Genomic DNA, 25773 nt, shown 5'->3' with positions numbered 1-25773 from the left:
TCACTGACATTTCTAGACAAAAACATAAATCCGCTAACTGAGAATCAGGATGACTGACTGAACCGAATCCGTTTGTCTCCACTCGACTCTCAACTGCGCTCCAAACGTCATCAATTTAGGCGCTCGGCGTCCGCGTATAACCTCTCCCGTCGCGGGCTGAACCACCTGGTTTTCTGAATGAAACCGTAGCTCGCCTCGCGCTATAAATAGAACTGACGGGGCTTGACGTCACCATGGAAGCCGCATCACGTCGTTTTGTTCCGTGCTGTTGTGGCTGCAGATTATTTTTCCCCCCGAAGCGCGCTCGGATGGGGACCGACAGAGTACTTCTGAAGGCAGCCCGAACAATCAAGCCGGATACATAGTAGTGGTTAATGTTCCATTGGGAGAAAAGGATTAACGTTCGACTTGCTGGCGCGTGATACCAGTTACGAAATGATCTTGCAGTATTTGCCTAGCTAGCGGCGAGCGATTCTTATTTGTACAGGAGCCATCGAGCTACCTGCAATTATTGAATGGCACTCTGAACTCCTCCTGCCTGTAGTTTTGGTTGACCAGATCACACTCACTCAGCCCTAGAGAACGGTAGGTGCGGTGCTTCTGTTATGACATCTTGGCCAACTGGAACGAAGACTCGGGTGTCGTCCTCTCTGTTATGTCATTACAGAGCTGTGCTTGGCACGAGGCACTTCAACTCATTTTAATGTGGATACAAATTCTATCATGCAAGGACATCATCCTTGTTACATTATTTGATTGATTTCATTATTTTGAGTCCCAAGTTAGTGTCAATTTCGAGTAAACTACAGCAGTCTGGTTGTGAAACACATCGTGGAGGTTTGGAAACGTTTAAAGACTTTGCACCTAAATGACATCAGAGTGATTATGCCAAGCAGCAGACTCCCATCAACTATCTTCTGAAATTATAAACAAGTCATGTTTAATTATTTAAAAACATTTATGTAGCTAATTAGATTAGTTTATTAGTCCAATGCACAGGGTCACAAATGTAATTGCAGGGTACAGTGAAGTTCTGCCATGTTGTTACACTCAGGCCCATTTTGGGGAATATCTCGTGTTGTCTAACCTCTGCCATGTTGTTACACTCAGGCCCATTTTGGGGAATATCTCGTGTCATGCTCTGTCAGAGTAGCATCACTGGTGTTGACTAGGTCCGTTTCCTCCTCTGTCAGAGTAGCATCACTGGTGCTGACTAGGCCCGTTTCCTCCTCTGTCAGAGTAGCATCACTGGTGCTGACTAGGTCCGTTTCCTCCTCTTTCAGAGTAGCATCACTGGTGTTGACTAGGCCCGTTTCCTCCTCTGTCAGAGTAGCATCACTGGTGCTGACTAGGCCCGTTTCCTCCTCTGTCAGAGTAGCATCACTGGTGCTGACTAGGCCCGTTTCCTCCTCTGTCAGAGTAGCATCACTGGTGCTGACTAGGTCCGTTTCCTCCTCTGTCAGAGTAGCATCACTGGTGCTGACTAGGTCCGTTTCCTCCTCTGTCAGAGTAGCATCACTGGTGCTGACTAGGTCCGTTTCCTCCTCTGTCAGAGTAGCATCACTGGTGCTGACTAGGCCCGTTTCCTCCTCTGTCAGAGTAGCATCACTGGTGCTGACTAGGCCCGTTTCCTCCTCTGTCAGAGTAGCATCACTGGTGTTGACTAGGCCCGTTTCCTCCTCTGTCAGAGTAGCATCACTGGTGCTGACTAGGCCCGTTTCCTCCTCTGTCAGAGTAGCATCACTGGTGCTGACTAGGTCCGTTTCCTCCTCTGTCAGAGTAGCATCACTGGTGCTGACTAGGCCCGTTTCCTCCTCTTTCAGAGTAGCATCACTGGTGCTGACTAGGTCCGTTTCCTCCTCTGTCAGAGTAGCATCACTGGTGCTGACTAGGCCCGTTTCCTCCTCTGTCAGAGTAGCATCACTGGTGCTGACTAGGTCCGTTTCCTTCTCTTTCAGAGTAGCATCACTGGTGTTGACTAGGCCCGTTTCCTCCTCTGTCAGAGTAGCATCACTGGTGCTGACTAGGCCCGTTTCCCCCTCTGTCAGAGTAGCATCACTGGTGCTGACTAGGCCCGTTTCCTCCTCTTTCAGAGTAGCATCACTGGTGCTGACTAGGTCCGTTTCCTCCTCTGTCAGAGTAGCATCACTGGTGCTGACTAGGCCCGTTTCCTCCTCTGTCAGAGTAGCATCACTGGTGTTGACTAGGTCCGTTTCCCCCTCTGTCAGAGTAGCATCACTGGTGCTGACTAGGCCCGTTTCCTCCTCTGTCAGAGTAGCATCACTGGTGCTGACTAGGCCCGTGCCCTCCTCTTTCAGAGTAGCATCACTGGTGCTGACTAGGCCCGTTTCCTCCTCTGTCAGAGTAGCATCACTGGTGCTGACTAGGCCCGTTTCCTCCTCTTTCAGAGTAGCATCACTGGTGCTGACTAGGCCCGTTTCCTCCTCTGTCAGAGTAGCATCACTGGTGCTGACTAGGCCCGTTTCCTCCTCTGTCAGAGTAGCATCACTGGTGCTGACTAGGCCCATTTTCTCCTCTTAGCTTCTGAGGTCAACTGTTCTGAATGCCATACAGTAGGACTAAATCCTACCTGTCACCTGGCCTCTCTTTACCCGAGACCTTTCAGCTGGCCCCTCTTTACCCGAGACCTGTCAGCTGGCCCCTCTTTCCCGAGACCTGTCAGCTGGCCCCTCTTTCCCCGAGACCTGTCAGCTGGCCCCTCTTTCCCCGAGACCTTTCAGCTGGCCCCTCTTTCCCCGAGACCTTTCAGCTGGCCCCTCTTTCCCCGAGACCTGTCAGCTGGCCCCTCTTTACCCGAGACCTGTCAGCTGGCCCCTCTTTACCCGAGACCTGTCAGCTGGCCCCTCTTTACCCGAGACCTGTCAGCTGGCCCCTCTTTACCCGAGACCTGTCAGCTGGCCCCTCTTTACCCGAGACCTGTCAGCTGGCCCCTCTTTACCCGAGACCTGTCAGCTGGCCCCTCTTTACCTACCTGTCAGCTGGCCCCTCTTTACCCGAGACCTGTCAGCTGGCCCCTCTTTACCCCAGACCTGTCAGCTGGCCCCTCTTTACCCCAGACCTGTCAGCTGGCCCCTCTTTACCCCAGACCTGTCAGCTGGCCCCTCTTTACCCGAGACCTGTCAGCTGGCCCCTCTTTACCTTTCAGCTGGCCCCTCTTTAGACCTGTCAGCTGGCCCCTCTTTACCCCAGACCTGTCAGCTGGCCCCTCTTTACCCCAGACCTGTCGGCTGGCCCCTCTTTACCCCAGACCTGTCCCCTCTTTACCAGGACCGTTCAGTGGCCCCTCTTTACCCAAGACCTGTCAGCTGTCGGCTGGCCCCTCTTTACCAGAGACCGTTCAGTTGGCCCCTCTTTACCAGAGACCTGTCGGCTGGCCCCTCTTTACCCCAGACCTGTTCAGCTGGCCCCTCTTTACCCCAGACCTGTTCAGCTGGCCCCTCTTTACCCCAGACCGTTCAGTTGGCTGGCCCGGCTCTTTTACCCCAGACCGTTCAGTTGGCCCCTCTTTACCAGAGTCCTGTTCAGCTGGCCCCTCTTTACCAGAGAGACCGTTCAGTTGGCCCCTCTTTACCAGAGACCTGTCGGCTGGCCCCTCTTTACCCCAGACCGTTCAGTTGTCCCCTCTTCTGACCTCAGACAATACTAAACAACAAGTGTAAATTCAACAGTAGTGTAACGGCTGAAGCAAACACAAAGCTTGGTTGGTTCCATAGTCCCTACTCTGTTGAAGAGCTAAACTGATTTGTTTTGGATGCAGGGCTGCGGATTAGAGCCAGTTTCCTCCTCCTCCCTCTATTCCCTGACCTCTGGATGTGTTCTGCAGCAGTGTGGTTCTAGAGCAGCAGAGTGACAGATTAGTGGACCTCAGTGTTAATACTGTCCTGTTGCCATGTCATCAGTATAATCATAAGAATGTGAATAGCTGCTTATTAGAACGTGTTTCAGGGTTGTTTTGAATATGAACTGCGTGAAAATGAAGTCTTAATGTAAACGTGTACCTACGTTACGTTGTTCATCTGCGTTGTTTAGACGATCTACTACCTGCCGTTACATCATCATCCAACGTGAGCCTGTTTCCTCTCCCGTCACACAGGGCCCTGGACAGTAGTATGGACTACGAGAGACCCAATGTTGAGACCATTAAGTGTGTTGTGGTGGGGGACAACGCCGTAGGGAAGACACGGCTGATCTGTGCTCGGGCCTGCAACACCACTCTGAACCAGTACCAACTACTGGCCACACACGTCCCGACGGTCTGGGCTATAGACCAGTACAGAGTCTGTCAAGAGGTACCATACCTAACCCTGACCCCTAACCCGAACACATGTCCCTACGGTCTGGGCTATAGACCAGTACAGAGTCTGTCAAGAGGTACCATACCTAACCCTGACCCCTAACCCGAACACATGTCCCTACGGTCTGGGCTATAGACCAGTACAGAGTCTGTCAAGAGGTACCATACCTAACCCTGACCCCTAACCCGAACACATGTCCCTACGGTCTGGGCTATAGACCAATACAGAGTCTGTCAAGAGGTACCATACCTAACCCTGACCCTTAACCCGAACACATGTCCCTACGGTCTGGGCTATAGACCAATACAGTCTGTCACTACCTGTCACTACCTTCTGTAGCTCAGTTGGTAGAGCATGGCGCTTACCTGTCAACAGCCCTCCCTACCTGTCATCAAACAGCCCTCCCTACCTGGGACCAAACAGCCCTATGCACAAACATGACTGTCATCAGTCCTTTGGATAAAAGCGTCTGCTAAATGGCATATTATTTTATTTTTATTATTATTACACTGCAGCTGAAACAGCCCTCCCTACCTGTCATCAAACAGCCCTCCCTACCTGTCACCAAACAGCCCTCCCTACCTGTCATCAAACAGCCCTCCCTACCTGTCATCAAACAGCCCTCCCTACCTGTCACCAAACAGCCCTCCCTACCTGTCACCAAACAGCCCTCCCTACCTGTCACCAAACAGCCCTCCCTACCTGTCATCAAACAGCCCTCCCTACCTGTCACCAAACAGCCCTCCCTACCTGTCACCAAACAGCCCTCCCTACCTGTCATCAAACAGCCCTCCCTACCTGTCAACAAACAGCCCTCCCTACCTGTCAACAAACAGCCCTCCCTACCTGTCACCAAACAGCCCTCCCTACCTGTCATCAAACAGCCCTCCTACCTGTCACCAAACAGCCCTCCCTACCTGTCACCAAACAGCCCTCCCTACCTGTCATCAAACAGCCCTCCCTACCTGTCATCAAACAGCCCTCCCTACCTGTCATCAAACAGCCCTCCCTACCTGTCATCAAGCCCTCCCTACCTGTCACCAAACAGCCCTCCCTACCTGTCATCATACAGCCCTCCCTACCTGTCAAAACAGCCCTCCCTATAATATATAATAATAATAATATAATAATAATAATATATGCCATTTAGTCATCACAGCCCTTACCTGTCATCAAACAGCGACCTTCACAGTCATGTGTGCATACCTGTCATCAAACAGCCCCATGCCCTGACCAGCCCTCCCTACCTGTCATCAAACAGCCCTACCTACCTGTCATCACTCACCCCCCTACCTAAGAAAGCCTGTCCCTTTAAGTACTCAGCGATGATGTCACAGCTATCACGAGCTGGCATCGTGTTTAGTTCATTACCAAGTGCAGCTCGCTACCTACTGCTGTGAACACATCTGACCAATTTATTCATCACTGTGTGATTACCAGAACTGTAATTAAGGTATATGTTTTACTGATGAAAGATGTCAATAGTTTAAGAATATTTATGTCATTATTACATCATTATATATCTTGTTTTTATGCTAGCTATCTAATATTATTAGCTACATTTTCGCCTATAATTGTTAGCTGGTTGGTCAGGATGTTGCTAGCTACTTGTATTTTTGTTTCACTCATTGTATTATTTTAACAGATGGAGACTGTATCTTGTTATTGCTAAATGAATGTGCCTTATCTTAGTATTGATGCCATTGTATTCATGTTTATTATTTACAGACCACATGGATAAATGGACAGTTAATTGGATAATGACAGCTGAGTGACATGGCACAGATCTGCAAACATTGTTAATCTCCAATCAACATTATAGAACCCTAAACTGAGGAACTGCCTCTCTAACAGGAGTACAATCTCCGTAACTTCACAGACTCAATCAGTGTATAAATTAAAGGCATCACCCTCTAATTCAAGACCTACTTGATCACTCAAGTGATCATCGCTCACCCCCCAGCCTGTCATCACTCACCCCCAGCCTGTCATCACTCACCCCCCAGCCTGTCATCACTCACCCCCCAGCCTGTCATCACTCACCCCCAGCCTGTCATCACTCACCCCCCAGCCTGTCATCACTCACCCCCCAGCCTGTCATCACTCACCCCCCAGCCTGTCATCACTCACCCCCCAGCCTGTCATCACTCACCCCCCAGCCTGTCTTCACTCACCCCCAGCCTGTCATTCCCTCACCCCCAGCCTGTCATCCCTCACCCCCCCCTAGCCTGTCATCCCTCACCCCCCAGCCTGTCATCACTCACCCCCCAGCCTGTCATCCCTCACCCCCCAGCCTGTCATCACTCACCCCCCCGCCTGTCATCACTCACCCCCCCGCCTGTCATCCCTCACCCCCCCCCGCCTGTCTTCACTCACCCCCCTAGCCTGTCATCCCTCACCCCCCCGCCTGTCATCCCTCACCCCCCCAGCCTGTCATCCCTCACCCCCAGCCTGTCATCCCTCAGCCCCCAGCCTGTCATCACTCAGCCCGCGCCCTTCACCCACCCCCCAAACAGCCTGTCATCCCTCACCCCCCCCGCCTGTCATCCCTCACCCCCCCGCCTGTCATCCCTCACCCCCAGCCTCTCATCCCTCACCCCCCGCCTCTCATCCCTCACCCCCCCAGCCTGTCATCACTCAGCCCGCGCCTGTCATCCCTCACCCCCCGCCTGTCATCCCTCACCCCCCGCCCGTCATCCCTCACCCCCCGCCTGTCATCCCTCACCCCCCGCCTGTCATCCCTCACCCCCCCCCTGTCATCCCTCACCCCCTGTCATCCCCCCCCTGTCATCCCTCCGCCTGTCATCCCTCACCCCCGCCTGTCATCCCTCACCCCCAGCCTGTCATCCCTCACCCCCAGCCTGTCATCCCTCACCCCCAGCCTGTCATCCCTCAGCCCCCCTAGCCTGTCATCCCTCAGCCCCCAGCCTGTCATCCCTCACCCCCCGCCTGTCATCCCTCACCCCCGCCTGTCATCCCTCACCCCCAGCCTGTCATCCCTCACCCCCCAGCCTGTCATCCCTCACCCCCCAGCCTGTCATCCCTCACCCCCCCGCCTCTCATCCCTCACCCCCCAGCCTGTCATCACTCACCCCCACCTGCATTAAATGTACTGTATTTTAAATGAATCTTGTTTAAAAATCTGTATGTTTTCTAATATGTGTCTCTGTGTGACCCGCTGTAGGTGTTGGAGCGCTCCAGGGATGTGGTGGATGAGGTCAGTGTGTCTCTCAGGCTGTGGGACACCTTTGGCGATCATCATAAAGACAGACGCTTCGCATACGGAAGGTAAGACTGACACCTGGGGCTGGGATGCTGGGGCTGGGATGCTGGGGCTGGGATGCTGGGGCTGGGATGCTGGGGCTGGGATGCTGGGGCTGGGATGCTGAGGCTGGGACTGGATGGCTGGGACTGGATGGCTGGGACTGATGGCTGGGACTGGGTAGGATGGGATATTTTGGGATGGGTGAATGGATGGGATGGGTAAGGGTGGGATGGGTAAGGATGGGATGGGTAAGGATGGATGGGTATGGGATGGGTAAGGATGGGATGGGATGGATGGGATGGGATGGGTAACTGGGATGGGATGGGATGGGATGGGTAACATGGGATGGGATGGGATGGATGGGATGGGATGGGATGGATGGGATGGGTAACGATGGGATGGGATGGGTAAGGGTGGGATGGGTAAGGATGGGTATGGGTGGGAAGGATGGGTAAGGGTGGGATGGGTAAGGGGGATGGGTAAGGATGGGATGGGTAAGGATGGGATGGGTAAATGGGTTATGGGTAAGGATGGGATGGGTAAGGATGGGATGGGATGGGTATGGGATGGGATGGGGATGGGTAACGATGGGTAAGGAACGATGGGTAAGGGTATGGGAAGGGTGGATGGGATGGATGGGATGGGTAACGATGGGTAAGGGATGGGATGGGTAAGGGATGGGGATGGGTAAGGGGATGGATGGGATGGGTAACGATGGGTAAGGGTGGGATGGGTAACGGGGTAAGGGTGGGATGGGTGGGATGGGTAACGATGGGTAAGGGTGGGATGGGTAACGATGGGTAAGGGTGGGATGGGTAAGGGTGGGATGGGTAACGATGGGTAAGGGTGGGATGGGTAAGATGGGTAGGGGGGATGGGTAAGGTGGGATGGGTAACGATGGGTGGATGGGTAGGTGTGGGATGGGGATAGGATGGATAAGGATGGGTAAGGGTGGGATGGATGGATGGTAGGGTGGATAAGGATGGGTATGGGTAGGGTGGGATGGGTGGATGGGTAGGTGTGGATGGGTGGGATGGATGGGTAGGGTGGGATGGATGGATAGGGATGGATAAGTGGGATGGATGTAGGGTAAGGGGATGGGTATGGATGGGTAAGGATGGGATGGGTAGGTGGGGGGGATGGGTAAGGGGGATGGGGATGGGTATGGGTAAGGATGGGATGGATGGGTAAGGGGTATGGGGTATGGGTAACGGATGGGGATGGATGGATGGGGTGGGGGATGGATGGGGATAGGTGTGGGTAAGGATGGGATGGATGGGTATGGGTAAGGATGGGATGGATGGGTAGGGTGGGTAAGGATGGGATGGATGGGTAGGTGTGGGTAAGGATGGGATGGATAAGGATGGGATGGATGGGTAGGTGTGGGTAAGGATGGGATGGATGGGTAGGTGTGGTAAGGATGGGATGGATGGGTAGGTCTGGGTAAGGATGGGATGGATGGGTAGGTGTGGGTAAGGATGGGATGGATGGATGGGTAGGTGTGGGTAAGGATGGGATGGATGGGTAGGTGTGGGTAAGGATGGGATGGATGGGTAGGTGATGGGATGGATAAGGATGGGATGGATGGGTAGGTGTGGGTAAGGATGGATGGATGGTAGTGTCTGCTAGGTTAGGTAGTATCTGCTACTGCTAGGTTAGGTAGTATCTGCTACTCTGCTAGGTTAGGTAGTGTATGCTACTCTGCTTGGTTAGGTAGTGTATGCTACTCTGCTTGGTTAGGTAGTATATGCTACTGCTTGGTTAGGTAGTATCTGCTACTCTGCTAGGTTAGGTAGTGTATGCTACTCTGCTTGGTTAGGTAGTATCTGCTACTCTGCTTGGTTAGGTAGGTAGTATCTGCTACTCTGCTTGGTTAGGTAGTGTATGCTACCTGCTTGGTTAGGTAGTATATACTAGCTTGGTTAGGTAGTATATACTACCCTGCTAGGTTAGGTAGTGTATGCTACCCTGCTTGGTTAGGTAGTGTATGCTACCCTGCTTGGTTAGGTAGTGTATGCTACCCTGCTTGGTTAGGTAGTATATGCTACTCTGCTTGGTTAGGTAGTATATGCTACTCTGCTTGGTTAGGTAGTATCTGCTACTCTGCTTGGTTAGGTAGTGTATGCTACTCTGCTTGGTTAGGTAGTATATACTACTCTGCTTGGTTAGGTAGTGTATGCTACCCTGCTAGGTTAGGTAGTGTATGCTACTCTGCTTGGTTAGGTAGTATATGCTACTCTGCTTGGTTAGGTAGTATATGCTACTCTGCTTGGTTAGGTAGTATCTGCTGCTCTGCTTGGTTAGGTAGTGTATGCTACTCTGCTTGGTTAGGTAGTGTATGCTACTCTGCTTGGTTAGGTAGTATATGCTACTCTGCTTGGTTAGGTAGTATCTGCTACTCTGCTTGGTTAGGTAGTGTATGCTACTCTGCTTGGTTAGGTAGTGTATGCTACTCTGCTTGGTTAGGTAGTATCTGCTACTCTGCTTGGTTAGGTAGTGTATGCTACTCTGCTTGGTTAGGTAGTATCTGCTACTCTGCTTGGTTAGGTAGTATCTGCTACTCTGCTTGGTTAGGTAGTATCTGCTACTCTGCTAGGTTAGGTAGTGTATGCTACTCTGCTTGGTTAGGTAGTGTATGCTACTCTGCTTGGTTAGGTAGTATCTGCTACTCTGCTAGGTTAGGTAGTGTATGCTACTCTGCTGGTTAGGTAGTATCTGGCTAGGTTAGGTAGTATCTGCTACTCTGCTAGGTTAGGTAGTGTATGCTACTCTGCTAGGTTAGGTAGTATCTGCTACTCTGCTAGGTTAGGTAGTATCTGCTACTCTGCTAGGTTAGGTAGTATCTGCTACTCTGCTAGGTTAGGTAGTATCTGCTACTCTGCTAGGTTAGGTAGTGTATGCTACTCTGCTAGGTTAGGTAGTATCTGCTACTCTGCTAGGTTAGGTAGTATCTGCTACTCTGCTAGGTTAGGTAGTGTATGCTACTCTGCTAGGTTAGGTAGTGTATGCTACTCTGCTAGGTTAGGTAGTATCTGCTACTCTGCTAGGTTAGGTAGTGTATGCTACTCTGCTAGGTTAGGTAGTGTATGCTACTCTGCTTGGTTAGGTAGTGTATGCTACTCTGCTAGGTTAGGTAGTGTATGCTACTCTGCTTGGTTAGGTAGTATATGCTACTCTGCTAGGTTAGGTAGTGTATGCTACTCTGCTTGGTTAGGTAGTATATGCTATCTGCTAGGTTAGGTAGTGTATGCTACTCTGCTTGGTTAGGTAGTATCTGCTACTCTGCTTGGTTAGGTAGTATCTGCTACTCTGCTTGGTTAGGTAGTGTATGCTACTCTGCTTGGTTAGGTAGTATCTGCTACTCTGCTAGGTTAGGTAGTGTATGCTACTCTGCTAGGTTAGGTAGTGTATGCTACTCTGCTTGGTTAGGTAGTATCTGCTACTCTGCTAGGTTAGGTAGTGTATGCTACTCTGCTAGGTTAGGTAGTATCTGCTACTCTGCTAGGTTAGGTAGTATCTGCTACTCTGCTAGGTTAGGTAGTGTATGCTACTCTGCTAGGTTAGGTAGTATCTGCTTCTGCTAGGTTAGGTAGTATCTGCTACTCTGCTAGGTTAGGTAGTGCTACTCTGCTAGGTTAGGTAGTATCTGCTACTCTGCTAGGTTAGGTAGTGTATGCTACTCTGCTAGGTTAGGTAGTATCTGCTACTCTGCTAGGTTAGGTAGTATCTACTCTGCTAGGTTAGGTAGTATCTGCTACTCTGCTAGGTTAGGTAGTGTATGCTACTCTGCTAGGTTAGGTAGTGTATGCTACTCTGCTAGGTTAGGTAGTATCTGCTACTCTGCTAGGTTAGGTAGTGTATGCTACTCTGCTAGGTTAGGTAGTGTATGCTACTCTGCTTGGTTAGGTAGTATATGCTACTCTGCTAGGTTAGGTAGTGTATGCTACTCTGCTAGGTTAGGTAGTGTATGTGCTAGGTGTATCTACTCTGCTTGGTTAGGTAGTGTATGCTACTCTGCTAGGTTAGGTAGTGTGTATGCTACTCTGCTTGGTTAGGTAGTGTATGCTACTCTGCTTGGTTAGGTAGTGTATGCTACTCTGCTTGGTTAGGTAGTGTATGCTACTCTGCTTGGTTAGGTAGTGTATGCTACTCTGCTTGGTTAGGTAGTGTATGCTACTCTGCTTGGTTAGGTAGTGTATGCTACTCTGCTTGGTTAGGTAGTGTATGCTACCTGCTTGGTTAGGTAGTATCTGCTACTCTGCTTGGTTAGGTAGTGTATGCTACTCTGCTTGGTTAGGTAGTGTATGCTACTCTGCTTGGTTAGGTAGTGTATGCTACTCTGCTTGGTTAGGTAGTGTATGCTACCTGCTTGGTTAGGTAGTATGCTACTCTGCTTGGTTAGGTAGTGTATACTACCCTGCTAGGGTCTGGTTTGGTGTAGTCATTTACAGTGTAGCATAATAGACGTGAGTCCTGATATATTTGGCATGGACTGATGGCTGCATGCATAGTGTAGTGATCCTGTCTAATGAGCCATGTTACAATTCCCACCGAGTGGGTTAAGCCTATTGGCCCAATGTCAGCGACCTGGTTTCCCGGCTCTGGCCCTCTGGACACTAAAATATTCAGCTGGTTTTAGACTTCCTGTAAATTAGTTTTCTCTCAATCTTAGTATCCGACTGTGTTATTCGTAAATGATGCCTCAGACTGTCTTAATGGAACTGGTGCCTCCGATGAGCTTTCATTGATTGGTGGATTGATCGTTGTCAAGCTGCCACCATCATCCTCTAACATCTGTTGATGTCGGCGAGACATGAGGTCGGTCTGTCTGTTTACCTTGAAGGCAGTTTAAACCCACACCCCTCTAATCATTCATTATAACCTCTGTTATAACTGCTGAACACCTGACACATTGATCTGTCTGTCTGTTCATCTAGTAGGCAGTTTAAACCCACACCCCTCTAATCATTCATTATTACCTCTGTTATAACAGGTGTTTGGTGTAGTACTGTAGCTTTTGTCTTGTCAGAGTGGTGTTGTGTTTGGTGTAGTACTGTAGCTGTTGTCTTGTCAGAGTGGTGTTCTGTTTGGTGTAGTACTGTAGCTGTTGTCTTGTCAGAGTGGTGTTCTGTTTGGTGTAGTACTGTAGCTGTTGTCTTGTCAGAGTGGTGTTGTGTTTGGTGTAGTACTGTAGCTGTTGCCTTGTCAGAGTGGTGTTGTGTTTGGTGTAGTACTGTAGCTGTTGTCTTGTCAGAGTGGTGTTGTGTTTGGTGTAGTACTGTAGCTGTTGTCTTGTCAGAGACTAGGTTAAATGTAGTTCCTCAGTTAGGTGGTTAACCGATAATTGTACTCCGACGTCCTTGTGTAGGTGGAGGGAGTCTGGAAGGGAATTTAGGAATATTTGGGTTGTCTGAGAATTTATAGCATGGCTTTTGATGATCCTTGGTTGGGGTCTGAGCAGATTATTTGTTGCATATGTAATAAAATGGTGGTCCGATCGTCCACGATTATGAGGAAAACATTAAGATCCACAACATTTATTCCACGGGACAAAACTAGATCCAGAGTTTGACTGTGGCAGTGAGTAAGTCTTGAGACATGTTGGACAAAACCCACTGAGTCTATGATGGCTTCATTATAAGCCTTTTGGATAACTGTGGACTTTTCCATGTGAATATCAAAGTCACCAAAAACTAGAATATTATCTGCCCTGACAACAAGGTCCGATAGGAATTCAGGGAACTCAGTTAGTGATGCTGCCTACAGACAGAAACTAAAATGGGAGGCTCCCACGCTGAGGTCTGTCCAACGCTGGTCCGACTAAGCTGATTCCACACTCCAAGACTGCTTCCATCACGTGGACTGGGATATGTTTGGTGCGTCAGATTACAACATTGACGAATACGCTGATTCTTGTGCGAGTTCATTAGAACGTGCGTTGAAGATGTCGTTCCCATAGCAATGATTAAAACATTCCCTAACCAGAAACCGTGGATTGATGGCAGCATTAGCGTGAAACTGAAAGCTGCGAACCACTGCTTTTAATCAGGGCAAGGTGACTGGTAACATGACCGAATACAAACAGTGTAGCTATTCCCTCCGGGCAATCAAACAAGCTAAGCGTCAGTACAGAGACAAAGTAGAATCTCAATTCAACGGCTCAGACACAAGAGGTATGTGGCAGGGTCTACAGTCAATCACGGACTACAAGAAGAAACCCAGCCCAGTCACGGACCAGGATGTCTTGCTCCCAGGCAGACTAAATAACTTTTTGCCCGCTTTGAAGCAATACAGTGCCACTGACACGGCCTGCAACGAAAACATGGGTCTCTCCTTCACTGCAGCCGAGGTGAGTAAAACATTTAAACGTGTTAACCCTTTAAGGCTGCAGGCCCAGACAAATCCCCAGCCGCGCCCTCAGAGCATGCGCAGACCAGCTGGCCGGTGTGTTTACGGAAATATTCAATCAATCCCTATACCAGTCTGCTGTTCCCACATGCTTCGAGAGGGCCACCATTGTTCCTGTTCCCAAGAAAGCTAAGGTAACTGAGCTAAACGACTACCGCCCCGTAGCACTCACTTCCGTCATCATGAAGTCCTTTGAGAGACTAGTCAAGGACCATATCACCTCCACCCTACCTGACACCCTAGACCCACTCCAATTTGCTTACCGCCCAAATAGGTCCACAGACGATGCAATCTCAACCACACTGCACACTGCCCTAACCCATCTGGACAAGAGGAATACCTATGTGAGAATGCTGTTCATCGACTACAGCTCGGCATTCAACACCATAGTACTCTCCAAGCTCGTCATCAAGCTCGAGACCCTGGGTCTCGACCCCGCCCTGTGCAACTGGGTACTTGACTTCCTGACGGGCCGCCCCCAGGTGGTGAGGGTAGGCAACAACATCTCCACCCCGCTGATCCTCAACACTGGGGCCCCACAAGGGTGCGTTCTGAGCCCTCTCCTGTACTCCCTGTTCACCCACGACTGCGTGGCCACGCACGCCTCCAACTCAATCATCAAGTTTGCGGTCGACACAACAGTGGTAGGCTTGATTACCAACAACGACGAGACTGCCTACAGGGAGGAGGTGAGGGCCCTCGGAGTGTGGTGTCAGGAAAATAACCTCACACTCAACGTCAACAAAACTAAGGAGATGATTGTGGACTTCAGGAAACAGCAGAGGGAACACCCCTCTATCCACATCGATGTGACAGTAGTGGAGAGGGTAGTAAGTTTTAAGTTCCTCGGCATACACATCACAGACAAACTGAATTGGTCCACTCACACAGACAGCATCGTGAAGAAGGCGCAGCAGCGCCTCTTCAACCTCAGGAGGCTGAAGAAATTCGGCTTGTCACCAAAAGCAATCACAAACTTCTACAGATGCACAATCGAGAGCATCCTGGCGGGCTGTATCACCGCCTGGTACGGCAACTGCTCCGCCCTCAACCGTAAGGCTCTCCAGAGGGTAGTGAGGTCTGCACAACGCATCACCGGGGGCAAACTACCTGCCCTCCAGGACACCGACACCACCCGACACACTGACACTGACTCCAGCCACTTTAATAATGGGAATTGATGGGAAATGATGTAAAATATATCACTAGCCACTTTAAACAATGCTACCTAATATAATGTTCTCATATCTCATATGCATACTTATATACTGTACTCTATATCATCGACTGCATCCTTATGTAATACATGTATCACTAGCCACTTTAACTATGCCACTTTGTTTACATACTCATCTCATATGTATATACTGTACTCAATACCATCTACTGTAGAGCCTATGCTGCTCTGTACCATCACTCATTCATATATCTTTATGTACATATTCTTTATCCCCTTACATTGTAATTTTGGAATTGTTAGTTAGATTACTTGTTGGTTATTACTGCATTGTCGGAACTAGAAGCACAAGCATTTCGCTACACTCGCATTAACATCTGCTAACCATGTGTATGTGACAAATAAAATAAAACAGTAGCTTTCTGTGTGTCTTTCTGGCTCCTGTCTGTTCTCTCCAGGTCAGACGTGGTTGTGCTGTGTTTCTCCATCGCCAACCCCAACTCTCTGCATCACGTCAAGACCATGTGGCACATGGAGATCAAGCACTTTTGTCCCAGGACGCCTGTCATCCTGGTGGGTTGTCAGCTGGACCTGCGTTACGCTGATCTGGAGGCCGTCAACAGGGCCAGGAGGCCACTAGCCAGGTATAGAATTAGCATTATGTCACCATGTGACTGTCAACAGGGCCAGGAGGCCACTAGCCAGGTATAGAATTAGCATTATTACATTTACATTTAAGTCATTTAGCAGACGCTCTTATCCAGAGCGACTTACAAATTAGTGCATACACCTTATGACATCCAGTGGAACAGGGCCAGGAGGCCACTAGCCAGGTATAGAATCAGCATTATGTCACCATGTGACTGTCAACAGTGCCAGGAGGCCACTAGCCAGGTATAGAATCAGCATTATGTCACCATGTAGCCGTCAACAGGGCCAGGAGGCCACTAGCCAGGTATAGAATCAGCATTATGTCACCATGTAGCTGTCAACAGGGCCAGGAGGCCACTAGCCAGGTATAGAATCAGCATTATGTCACCATGTGACTGTCAACAGGGCCAGGAGGCCACTAGCCAGGTATAGAATCAGCATTATGTCACCATGTAGCCGTCAACAGGGCCAGGAGGCCACTAGCCAGGTATAGAATCAGCATTATGTCACCATGTGACTGTCAACAGGGCCAGGAGGCCACTAGCCAGATATAGAATCAGCATTATGTCACCATGTGACTGTCAACAGGGCCAGGAGGCCACTAGCCAGATATAGAATCAGCATTATGTCACCATGTAGCTGTCAACAGGGCCAGGAGGCCACTAGCCAGGTATAGAATCAGCATTATGTCACCATGTAGCTGTCAACAGGGCCAGGAGGCCACTAGCCAGATATAGAATCAGCATTATGTCACCATGTGGCTGTCAACAGGGCCAGGAGGCCACTAGCCAGGTATAGAATCAGCATTATGTCACCATGTAGCTGTCAACAGGGCCAGGAGGCCACTAGCCAGGTATAGAATCAGCATTATGTCACCATGTGACTGTCAACAGGGCCAGGAGGCCACTAGCCAGGTATAGAATCAGCATTATGTCACCATGTAGCTGTCAACAGGGCCAGGAGGCCACTAGCCAGGTATAGAATCAGCATTATGTCACCATGTGACTGTCAACAGGGCCAGGAGGCCACTAGCCAGGTATAGAATCAGCATTATGTCACCATGTGACTGTCAACAGGGCCAGGAGGCCACTAGCCAGGTATAGAATCAGCATTATGTCACCATGTAGCTGTCAACAGGGCCAGGAGGCCACTAGCCAGGTATAGAATCAGCATTATGTCACCATGTAGCTGTCAACAGGGCCAGGAGGCCACTAGCCAGGTATAGAATCAGCATTATGTCACCATGTAGCTGTCAACAGGGCCAGGAGGCCACTAGCCAGGTATAGAATCAGCATTATGTCACCATGTGACTGTCAACAGGGCCAGGAGGCCACTAGCCAGGTATAGAATCAGCATTATGTCACCATGTGACTGTCAACAGGGCCAGGAGGCCACTAGCCAGGTATAGAATCAGCATTATGTCACCATGTGACTGTCAACAGGGCCAGGAGGCCACTAGCCAGGTATAGAATCAGCATTATGTCACCATGTAGCTGTCAACAGGGCCAGGAGGCCACTAGCCAGGTATAGAATCAGCATTATGTCACCATGTGACTGTCAACAGGGCCAGGAGGCCACTAGCCAGGTATAGAATCAGCATTATGTCACCATGTAGCTGTCAACAGGGCCAGGAGGCCACTAGCCAGGTATAGAATCAGCATTATGTCACCATGTGCTGTCAACAGGGCCAGGAGGCCACTAGCCAGGTATAGAATCAGCATTATGTCACCATGTGACTGTCTGGCCAGGAGGCCACTCATAGAATCAGCATTATGTCACCATGTGAGGCCACTAGCCAGGTATAGAATCAGCATTATGTCACCATGTGACTGTCAACAGGGCCAGGAGGCCACTAGCCAGGTATAGAATCAGCATTATGTCACCATGTGACTGTCAACAGGGCCAGGAGGCCACTAGCCAGGTATAGAATCAGCATTATGTCACCATGTGACTGTCAACAGGGCCAGGAGGCCACTAGCCAGGTATAGAATCAGCATTATGTCACCATGTGACTGTCAACAGGGCCAGGAGGCCACTAGCCAGGTATAGAATCAGCATTATGTCACCATGTGACTGTCAACAGGGCCAGGAGGCCACTAGCCAGGTATAGAATCAGCATTATGTCACCATGTAGCTGTCAACAGGGCCAGGAGGCCACTAGCCAGGTATAGAATCAGCATTATGTCACCATGTGACTGTCAACAGGGCCAGGAGGCCACTAGCCAGGTATAGAATCAGCATTATGTCACCATGTGACTGTCAACAGGGCCAGGAGGCCACTAGCCAGGTATAGAATCAGCATTATGTCACCATGTGACTGTCAACAGGGCCAGGAGGCCACTAGCCAGGTATAGAATCAGCATTATGTCACCATGTGACTGTCAACAGGGCCAGGAGGCCACTAGCCAGGTATAGAATCAGCATTATGTCACCATGTGACTGTCAACAGGGCCAGGAGGCCACTAGCCAGGTATAGAATCAGCATTATGTCACCATGTAGCTGTCAACAGGGCCAGGAGGCCACTAGCCAGGTATAGAATCAGCATTATGTCACCATGTAGCTGTCAACAGGGCCAGGAGGCCACTAGCCAGGTATAGAATCAGCATTATGTCACCATGTGACTGTCAACAGGGCCAGGAGGCCACTAGCCAGGTATAGAATCAGCATTATGTCACCATGTAGCTGTCAACAGGGCCAGGAGGCCACTAGCCAGGTATAGAATCAGCATTATGTCACCATGTGACTGTCAACAGGGCCAGGAGGCCACTAGCCAGGTATAGAATCAGCATTATGTCACCATGTGACTGTCAACAGGGCCAGGAGGCCACTAGCCAGGTATAGAATCAGCATTATGTCACCATGTAGCTGTCAACAGGGCCAGGAGGCCACTAGCCAGGTATAGAATCAGCATTATGTCACCATGTGACTGTCAACAGGGCCAGGAGGCCACTAGCCAGGTATAGAATCAGCATTATGTCACCATGTGGCCGTCAACAGGGCCAGGAGGCCACTAGCCAGGTATAGAATCAGCATTATGTCACCATGTGGCTGTCAACAGGGCCAGGAGGCCACTAGCCAGGTATAGAATCAGCATTATGTCACCATGTAGCTGTCAACAGGGCCAGGAGGCCACTAGCCAGGTATAGAATCAGCATTATGTCACCATGTGACTGTCAACAGGGCCAGGAGGCCACTAGCCAGGTATAGAATCAGCATTATGTCACCATGTGACTGTCAACAGGGCCAGGAGGCCACTAGCCAGGTATAGAATCAGCATTATGTCACCATGTGACTGTCAACAGGGCCAGGAGGCCACTAGCCAGGTATAGAATCAGCATTATGTCACCATGTGACTGTCAACAGGGCCAGGAGGCCACTAGCCAGGTATAGAATCAGCATTATGTCACCATGTGACTGTCAACAGGGCCAGGAGGCCACTAGCCAGGTATAGAATCAGCATTATGTCACCATGTAGCTGTCAACAGGGCCAGGAGGCCACTAGCCAGGTATAGAATCAGCATTATGTCACCATGTGACTGTCAACAGGGCCAGGAGGCCACTAGCCAGGTATAGAATCAGCATTATGTCACCATGTAGCTGTCAACAGGGCCAGGAGGCCACTAGCCACTAGCCAGGTATAGAATCAGCATTATGTCACCATGTGACTGTCAACAGGGCCAGGAGGCCACTAGCCAGGTATAGAATCAGCATTATGTCACCATGTGACTGTCAACAGGGCCAGGAGGCCACTAGCCAGGTATAGAATCAGCATTATGTCACCATGTAGCTGTCAACAGGGCCAGGAGGCCACTAGCCAGGTATAGAATCAGCATTATGTCACCATGTGACTGTCAACAGGGCCAGGAGGCCACTAGCCAGGTATAGAATCAGCATTATGTCACCATGTGGCTGTCAACAGGGCCAGGAGGCCACTAGCCAGGTATAGAATCAGCATTATGTCACCATGTGGCTGTCAACAGGGCCAGGAGGCCACTAGCCAGGTATAGAATCAGCATTATGTCACCATGTAGCTGTCAACAGGGCCAGGAGGCCACTAGCCAGGTATAGAATCAGCATTATGTCACCATGTGACTGTCAACAGGGCCAGGAGGCCACTAGCCAGGTATAGAATCAGCATTATGTCACCATGTGACTGTCAACAGGGCCAGGAGGCCACTAGCCAGGTATAGAATCAGCATTATGTCACCATGTGCTGTCAACAGGGCCAGGAGGCCACTAGCCAGGTATAGAATCAGCATTATGTCACCATGTGACTGTCAACAGGGCCAGGAGGCCACTAGCCAGGTATAGAATCAGCATTATGTCACCATGTAGCTGTCAACAGGGCCAGGAGGCCACTAGCCAGGTATAGAATCAGCATTATGTCACCATGTGACTGTCAACAGGGCCAGGAGGCCACTAGCCAGGTATAGAATCAGCATTATGTCACCATGTGACTGTCAACAGGGCCAGGAGGCCACTAGCCAGGTATAGAATCAGCATTATGTCACCATGTGACTGTCAACAGGGCCAGGAGGCCACTAGACAGGTATAGAATCAGCATTATGTCACCATGTGACTGTCAACAGGGCCAGGAGGCCACTAGACAGGTATAGAATCAGCATTATGTCACCATGTGACTGTCAACAGGGCCAGGAGGCCACTAGCCAGGTATAGAATCAGCATTATGTCACCATGTGACTGTCAACAGGGCCAGGAGGCCACTAGACAGGTATAGAATCAGCATTATGTCACCATGTGACTGTCAACAGGGCCAGGAGGCCACTAGCCAGGTATAGAATCAGCATTATGTCACCATGTAGCTGTCAACAGGGCCAGGAGGCCACTAGCCAGGTATAGAATCAGCATTATGTCACCATGTGACTGTCAACAGGGCCAGGAGGCCACTAGCCAGGTATAGAATCAGCATTATGTCACCATGTGACTGTCAACAGGGCCAGGAGGCCACTAGCCAGGTATAGAATCAGCATTACGTCACCATGTAGCTGTCAACAGGGCCAGGAGGCCACTAGCCAGGTATAGAATCAGCATTATGTCACCATGTGACTGTCAACAGGGCCAGGAGGCCACTAGCCAGGTATAGAATCAGCATTATGTCACCATGTGGCTGTCAACAGGGCCAGGAGGCCACTAGCCAGGTATAGAATCAGCATTATGTCACCATGTGGCTGTCAACAGGGCCAGGAGGCCACTAGCCAGGTATAGAATCAGCATTATGTCACCATGTAGCTGTCAACAGGGCCAGGAGGCCACTAGCCAGGTATAGAATCAGCATTATGTCACCATGTGACTGTCAACAGGGCCAGGAGGCCACTAGCCAGGTATAGAATCAGCATTATGTCACCATGTGACTGTCAACAGGGCCAGGAGGCCACTAGCCAGGTATAGAATCAGCATTATGTCACCATGTAGCTGTCAACAGGGCCAGGAGGCCACTAGCCAGGTATAGAATCAGCATTATGTCACCATGTGACTGTCAACAGGGCCAGGAGGCCACTAGCCAGGTATAGAATCAGCATTATGTCACCATGTAGCTGTCAACAGGGCCAGGAGGCCACTAGCCAGGTATAGAATCAGCATTATGTCACCATGTGACTGTCAACAGGGCCAGGAGGCCACTAGCCAGGTATAGAATCAGCATTATGTCACCATGTGACTGTCAACAGGGCCAGGAGGCCACTAGCCAGGTATAGAATCAGCATTATGTCACCATGTGACTGTCAACAGGGCCAGGAGGCCACTAGCCAGGTATAGAATCAGCATTATGTCACCATGTGACTGTCAACAGGGCCAGGAGGCCACTAGACAGGTATAGAATCAGCATTATGTCACCATGTGACTGTCAACAGGGCCAGGAGGCCACTAGCCAGGTATAGAATCAGCATTATGTCACCATGTGACTGTCAACAGGGCCAGGAGGCCACTAGACAGGTATAGAATCAGCATTATGTCACCATGTGACTGTCAACAGGGCCAGGAGGCCACTAGCCAGGTATAGAATCAGCATTATGTCACCATGTGACTGTCAACAGGGCCAGGAGGCCACTAGCCAGGTATAGAATCAGCATTATGTCACCATGTGACTGTCAACAGGGCCAGGAGGCCACTAGACAGGTATAGAATCAGCATTATGTCACCATGTGACTGTCAACAGGGCCAGGAGGCCACTAGCCAGGTATAGAATCAGCATTATGTCACCATGTGACTTTTAACAGGGCCAGGAGGCCACTAGCCAGGTATAGAATCAGCATTATGTCACCATGTAGCTGTCAACAGGGCCAGGAGGCCACTAGCCAGGTATAGAATCAGCATTACGTCACCATGTAGCTGTCAACAGGGCCAGGAGGCCACTAGCCAGGTATAGAATCAGCATTACGTCACCATGTAGCTGTCAACAGGGCCAGGAGGCCACTAGCCAGGTATAGAATCAGCATTATGTCACCATGTGACTGTCAACAGGGCCAGGAGGCCACTAGCCAGGTATAGAATCAGCATTACGTCACCATGTAGCTGTCAACAGGGCCAGGAGGCCACTAGCCAGGTATAGAATCAGCATTACGTCACCATGTAGCTGTCAACAGGGCCAGGAGGCCACTAGCCAGGTATAGAATCAGCATTATGTCACCATGTGACTGTCAACAGGGCCAGGAGGCCACTAGCCAGGTATAGAATCAGCATTATGTCACCATGTGGCCGTCAACAGGGCCAGGAGGCCACTAGCCAGGTATAGAATCAGCATTATGTCACCATGTGGCTGTCAACAGGGCCAGGAGGCCACTAGCCAGGTATAGAATCAGCATTATGTCACCATGTAGCTGTCAACAGGGCCAGGAGGCCACTAGCCAGGTATAGAATCAGCATTATGTCACCATGTGACTGTCAACAGGGCCAGGAGGCCACTAGCCAGGTATAGAATCAGCATTATGTCACCATGTGACTGTCAACAGGGCCAGGAGGCCACTAGCCAGGTATAGAATCAGCATTATGTCACCATGTGGCTGTCAACAGGGCCAGGAGGCCACTAGCCAGGTATAGAATCAGCATTATGTCACCATGTGACTGTCAACAGGGCCAGGAGGCCACTAGCCAGGTATAGAATCAGCATTATGTCACCATGTAGCTGTCAACAGGGCCAGGAGGCCACTAGCCAGGTATAGAATCAGCATTACGTCACCATGTAGCTGTCAACAGGGCCAGGAGGCCACTAGCCAGGTATAGAATCAGCATTATGTCACCATGTGACTGTCAACAGGGCCAGGAGGCCACTAGCCAGGTATAGAATCAGCATTGTCACCATGTAGCTGTCAACAGGGCCAGGAGGCCACTAGCCAGGTATAGAATCAGCATTATGTCACCATGTGACTGTCAACAGGGCCAGGAGGCCACTAGCCAGGTATAGAATCAGCATTATGTCACCATGTGACTGTCAACAGGGCCAGGAGGCCACTAGCCAGGTATAGAATCAGCATTACGTCACCATGTAGCTGTCAACAGGGCCAGGAGGCCACTAGCCAGGTATAGAATCAGCATTATGTCACCATGTGACTGTCAACAGGGCCAGGAGGCCACTAGCCAGGTATAGAATCAGCATTATGTCACCATGTGGCCGTCAACAGGGCCAGGAGGCCACTAGCCAGGTATAGAATCAGCATTATGTCACCATGTGGCTGTCAACAGGGCCAGGAGGCCACTAGCCAGGTATAGAATCAGCATTATGTCACCATGTAGCTGTCAACAGGGCCAGGAGGCCACTAGCCAGGTATAGAATCAGCATTATGTCACCATGTGACTGTCAACAGGGCCAGGAGGCCACTAGCCAGGTATAGAATCAGCATTATGTCACCATGTGACTGTCAACAGGGCCAGGAGGCCACTAGCCAGGTATAGAATCAGCATTATGTCACCATGTGGCTGTCAACAGGGCCAGGAGGCCACTAGCCAGGTATAGAATCAGCATTATGTCACCATGTGACTGTCAACAGGGCCAGGAGGCCACTAGCCAGGTATAGAATCAGCATTATGTCACCATGTGACTGTCAACAGGGCCAGGAGGCCACTAGCCAATCAGCATTACGTCATCATGTAGCTGGTTTTGGTTGACGAAATCTATACGTTTTAGTGTTAGTTGAAACTCTGTGCAGTAACTACTGACATTTTATTAAATTAAGCAAACTGGTTTACATACATTTAATAAATAATGACTTTGTATTCTTCCGTATTGAGAATAGCTCTTATTTCCTCCCCACCAGGCCGATAAAGCCCGGAGACATCCTTCCTCCAGAGAGTGGCCGGGAGGTGGCCAAGGAGCTGGGCATCTCCTACTATGAGACCAGTGTGTTCGACCAGTTTGGCATCAAGGACATCTTCGACAATGCCATTCGAGCCGCGCTCATCTCCCGTCGACACCTGCAGTTCTGGAAGTCCCACCTCCGGAAGGTCCAGAAGCCCCTCCTCCAGGCGCCCTTCCTGCCGCCCAAAGCACCGCCCCCTCTCATCAAGATTCCAGAGTGTGTCATCAACAACGGGGAGGGTCCTGGCCTCCTATTGGACAGTCCTCTTTGTGCTGACGTCATGTTCATCCTCCAGGACCACATCCACATCTTCGCCCACAAGATCTACCTCTCTACCTCCTCCTCTAAGTTTTATGACCTGTTCCAGGTAGTGTCTCTTTGCCTGGTTCCTCTCTAGTTTCCTCTCTAGTTTCCTCTCTAGTTTCCTCTCTAGGTTCCTCTCTAGGTTCCTCTCTAGGTTCCTCTCTAGGTTCCTCTCTAGGTTCCTCTCTAGGTTCCTCTCTAGGTTCCTCTCTAGGTTCCTCTCTAGGTTCCTCTCTAGGTTCTTCTCTAGTTTCCTCTCTAGGTTCTTCTCTAGTTTCCTCTCTAGTTTCCTCTCTAGTTTCCTCTCTAGTTTCCTCTCTAGGTTCCTCTCTAGGTTCCTCTCTAGGTTCCTCTCTAGGTTCCTCTCTCTGTTCCTCTCTCGGTTCCTCTCTAGTTCCTCTCTCGGTGTCCTTCCTTCTAGGTTTTTATTCCTAGCCGCTGTGCTACTGCCTCAGTATTGCTTGCTCTCTGTGGTTTCCGGTTGGGTTTCTGTAGAGCACTTTGCCATAAAAAAACCCGTTATAAATGTGATTGTTTCCAGATGGACTTCAGTGACGAGTCCCAGTGCCTGGTGGTGACGGAACGGCATGCCCGGGACTCTCTCCTCAGGACCCTTAGTCTGGACACAGAGGAGGACGTGGCTGTGCTCCCCAACCTCTCTCCCTGCTCCCTCCGGGCCTCAAAGAGTGACGGCACCCTGAAGATGATGAGCTTCTCTGGTAAGCACCGGCGCACCAAGCTGTCCTTGGCCTCCTGGAGCAAGGCCTTCTACAGCATCCACAAGGAGAGTGTGACCAACCCTGTGACGGGCTCCCGGCTCACATGACGGTGGTGAAGATGGACTACTCCATCCAGCTGGGTCCGTTCAGTGCCGTGTTGAGGTTCCTCTACACTGGGGAGCTGGATGAAGAGGAGCGGGATCTGATGAAGATCGCCCAGATCGCAGAGGTCCTGGAGGTGTTTGACCTGAGGATGATGGTGGAAAACATCATGAACCATGAAGGCTTCATGAACCAGGAAATCACCAAGGCCTTCCACGTCAGGAAATCCAACCGCATCAAGGAGTGTCTCAACAAGAACACCTTCACAGGTAAACCATGCTGCATCGTAGATCAAAGTGTTTTCTGTTGCTTTTGACTAGGAAGTTATCATGTGTTTGGAACTGTGGATGGGGGTGATGTGTTCTGTTTAATGTGTTTCTCTGGGGCACACATCACCTTCAGGTTGTTGTTATAATGTCTCTGTCTCAGACGTCACCTTCAGGTTGTTGTTATAATGTCTCAGACGTCACCTTCAGGTTGTTGTTATAATGTCTCTGTCTCAGACGTCACCTTCAGGTT

The 25773-nt window shown here is 50.4% G+C and overlaps 1 protein-coding gene across 1 annotated transcript in view; it reads left to right on the top strand.

The window, feature by feature from the left end:
- The first annotated feature begins 247 nt into the window (after positions 1 to 247).
- Positions 248 to 25773, top strand: part of LOC118380926 (rho-related BTB domain-containing protein 1-like) — a 59287-nt gene continuing 33761 nt past the window's right edge. Inside the window, 7 exon segments of the mRNA XM_052505577.1 lie at positions 248 to 585; positions 4115 to 4310; positions 7501 to 7604; positions 15625 to 15810; positions 24089 to 24497; positions 24975 to 25245; positions 25248 to 25523. Of these exon segments, the coding sequence (XP_052361537.1) occupies positions 4131 to 4310; positions 7501 to 7604; positions 15625 to 15810; positions 24089 to 24497; positions 24975 to 25245; positions 25248 to 25523 (1426 nt within the window). The 5' untranslated portion in view covers positions 248 to 585; positions 4115 to 4130.

This window comes from Oncorhynchus keta, unplaced genomic scaffold (genome assembly GCF_023373465.1).
Source record: "Oncorhynchus keta strain PuntledgeMale-10-30-2019 unplaced genomic scaffold, Oket_V2 Un_contig_2407_pilon_pilon, whole genome shotgun sequence".
In the NCBI taxonomy this organism is placed as follows: Eukaryota; Metazoa; Chordata; class Actinopteri; order Salmoniformes; family Salmonidae; genus Oncorhynchus; species Oncorhynchus keta.
The sequence above is the reverse complement of the archived record's forward strand: the minus strand, read 5'-3'. Positions and strand labels throughout refer to the sequence as shown.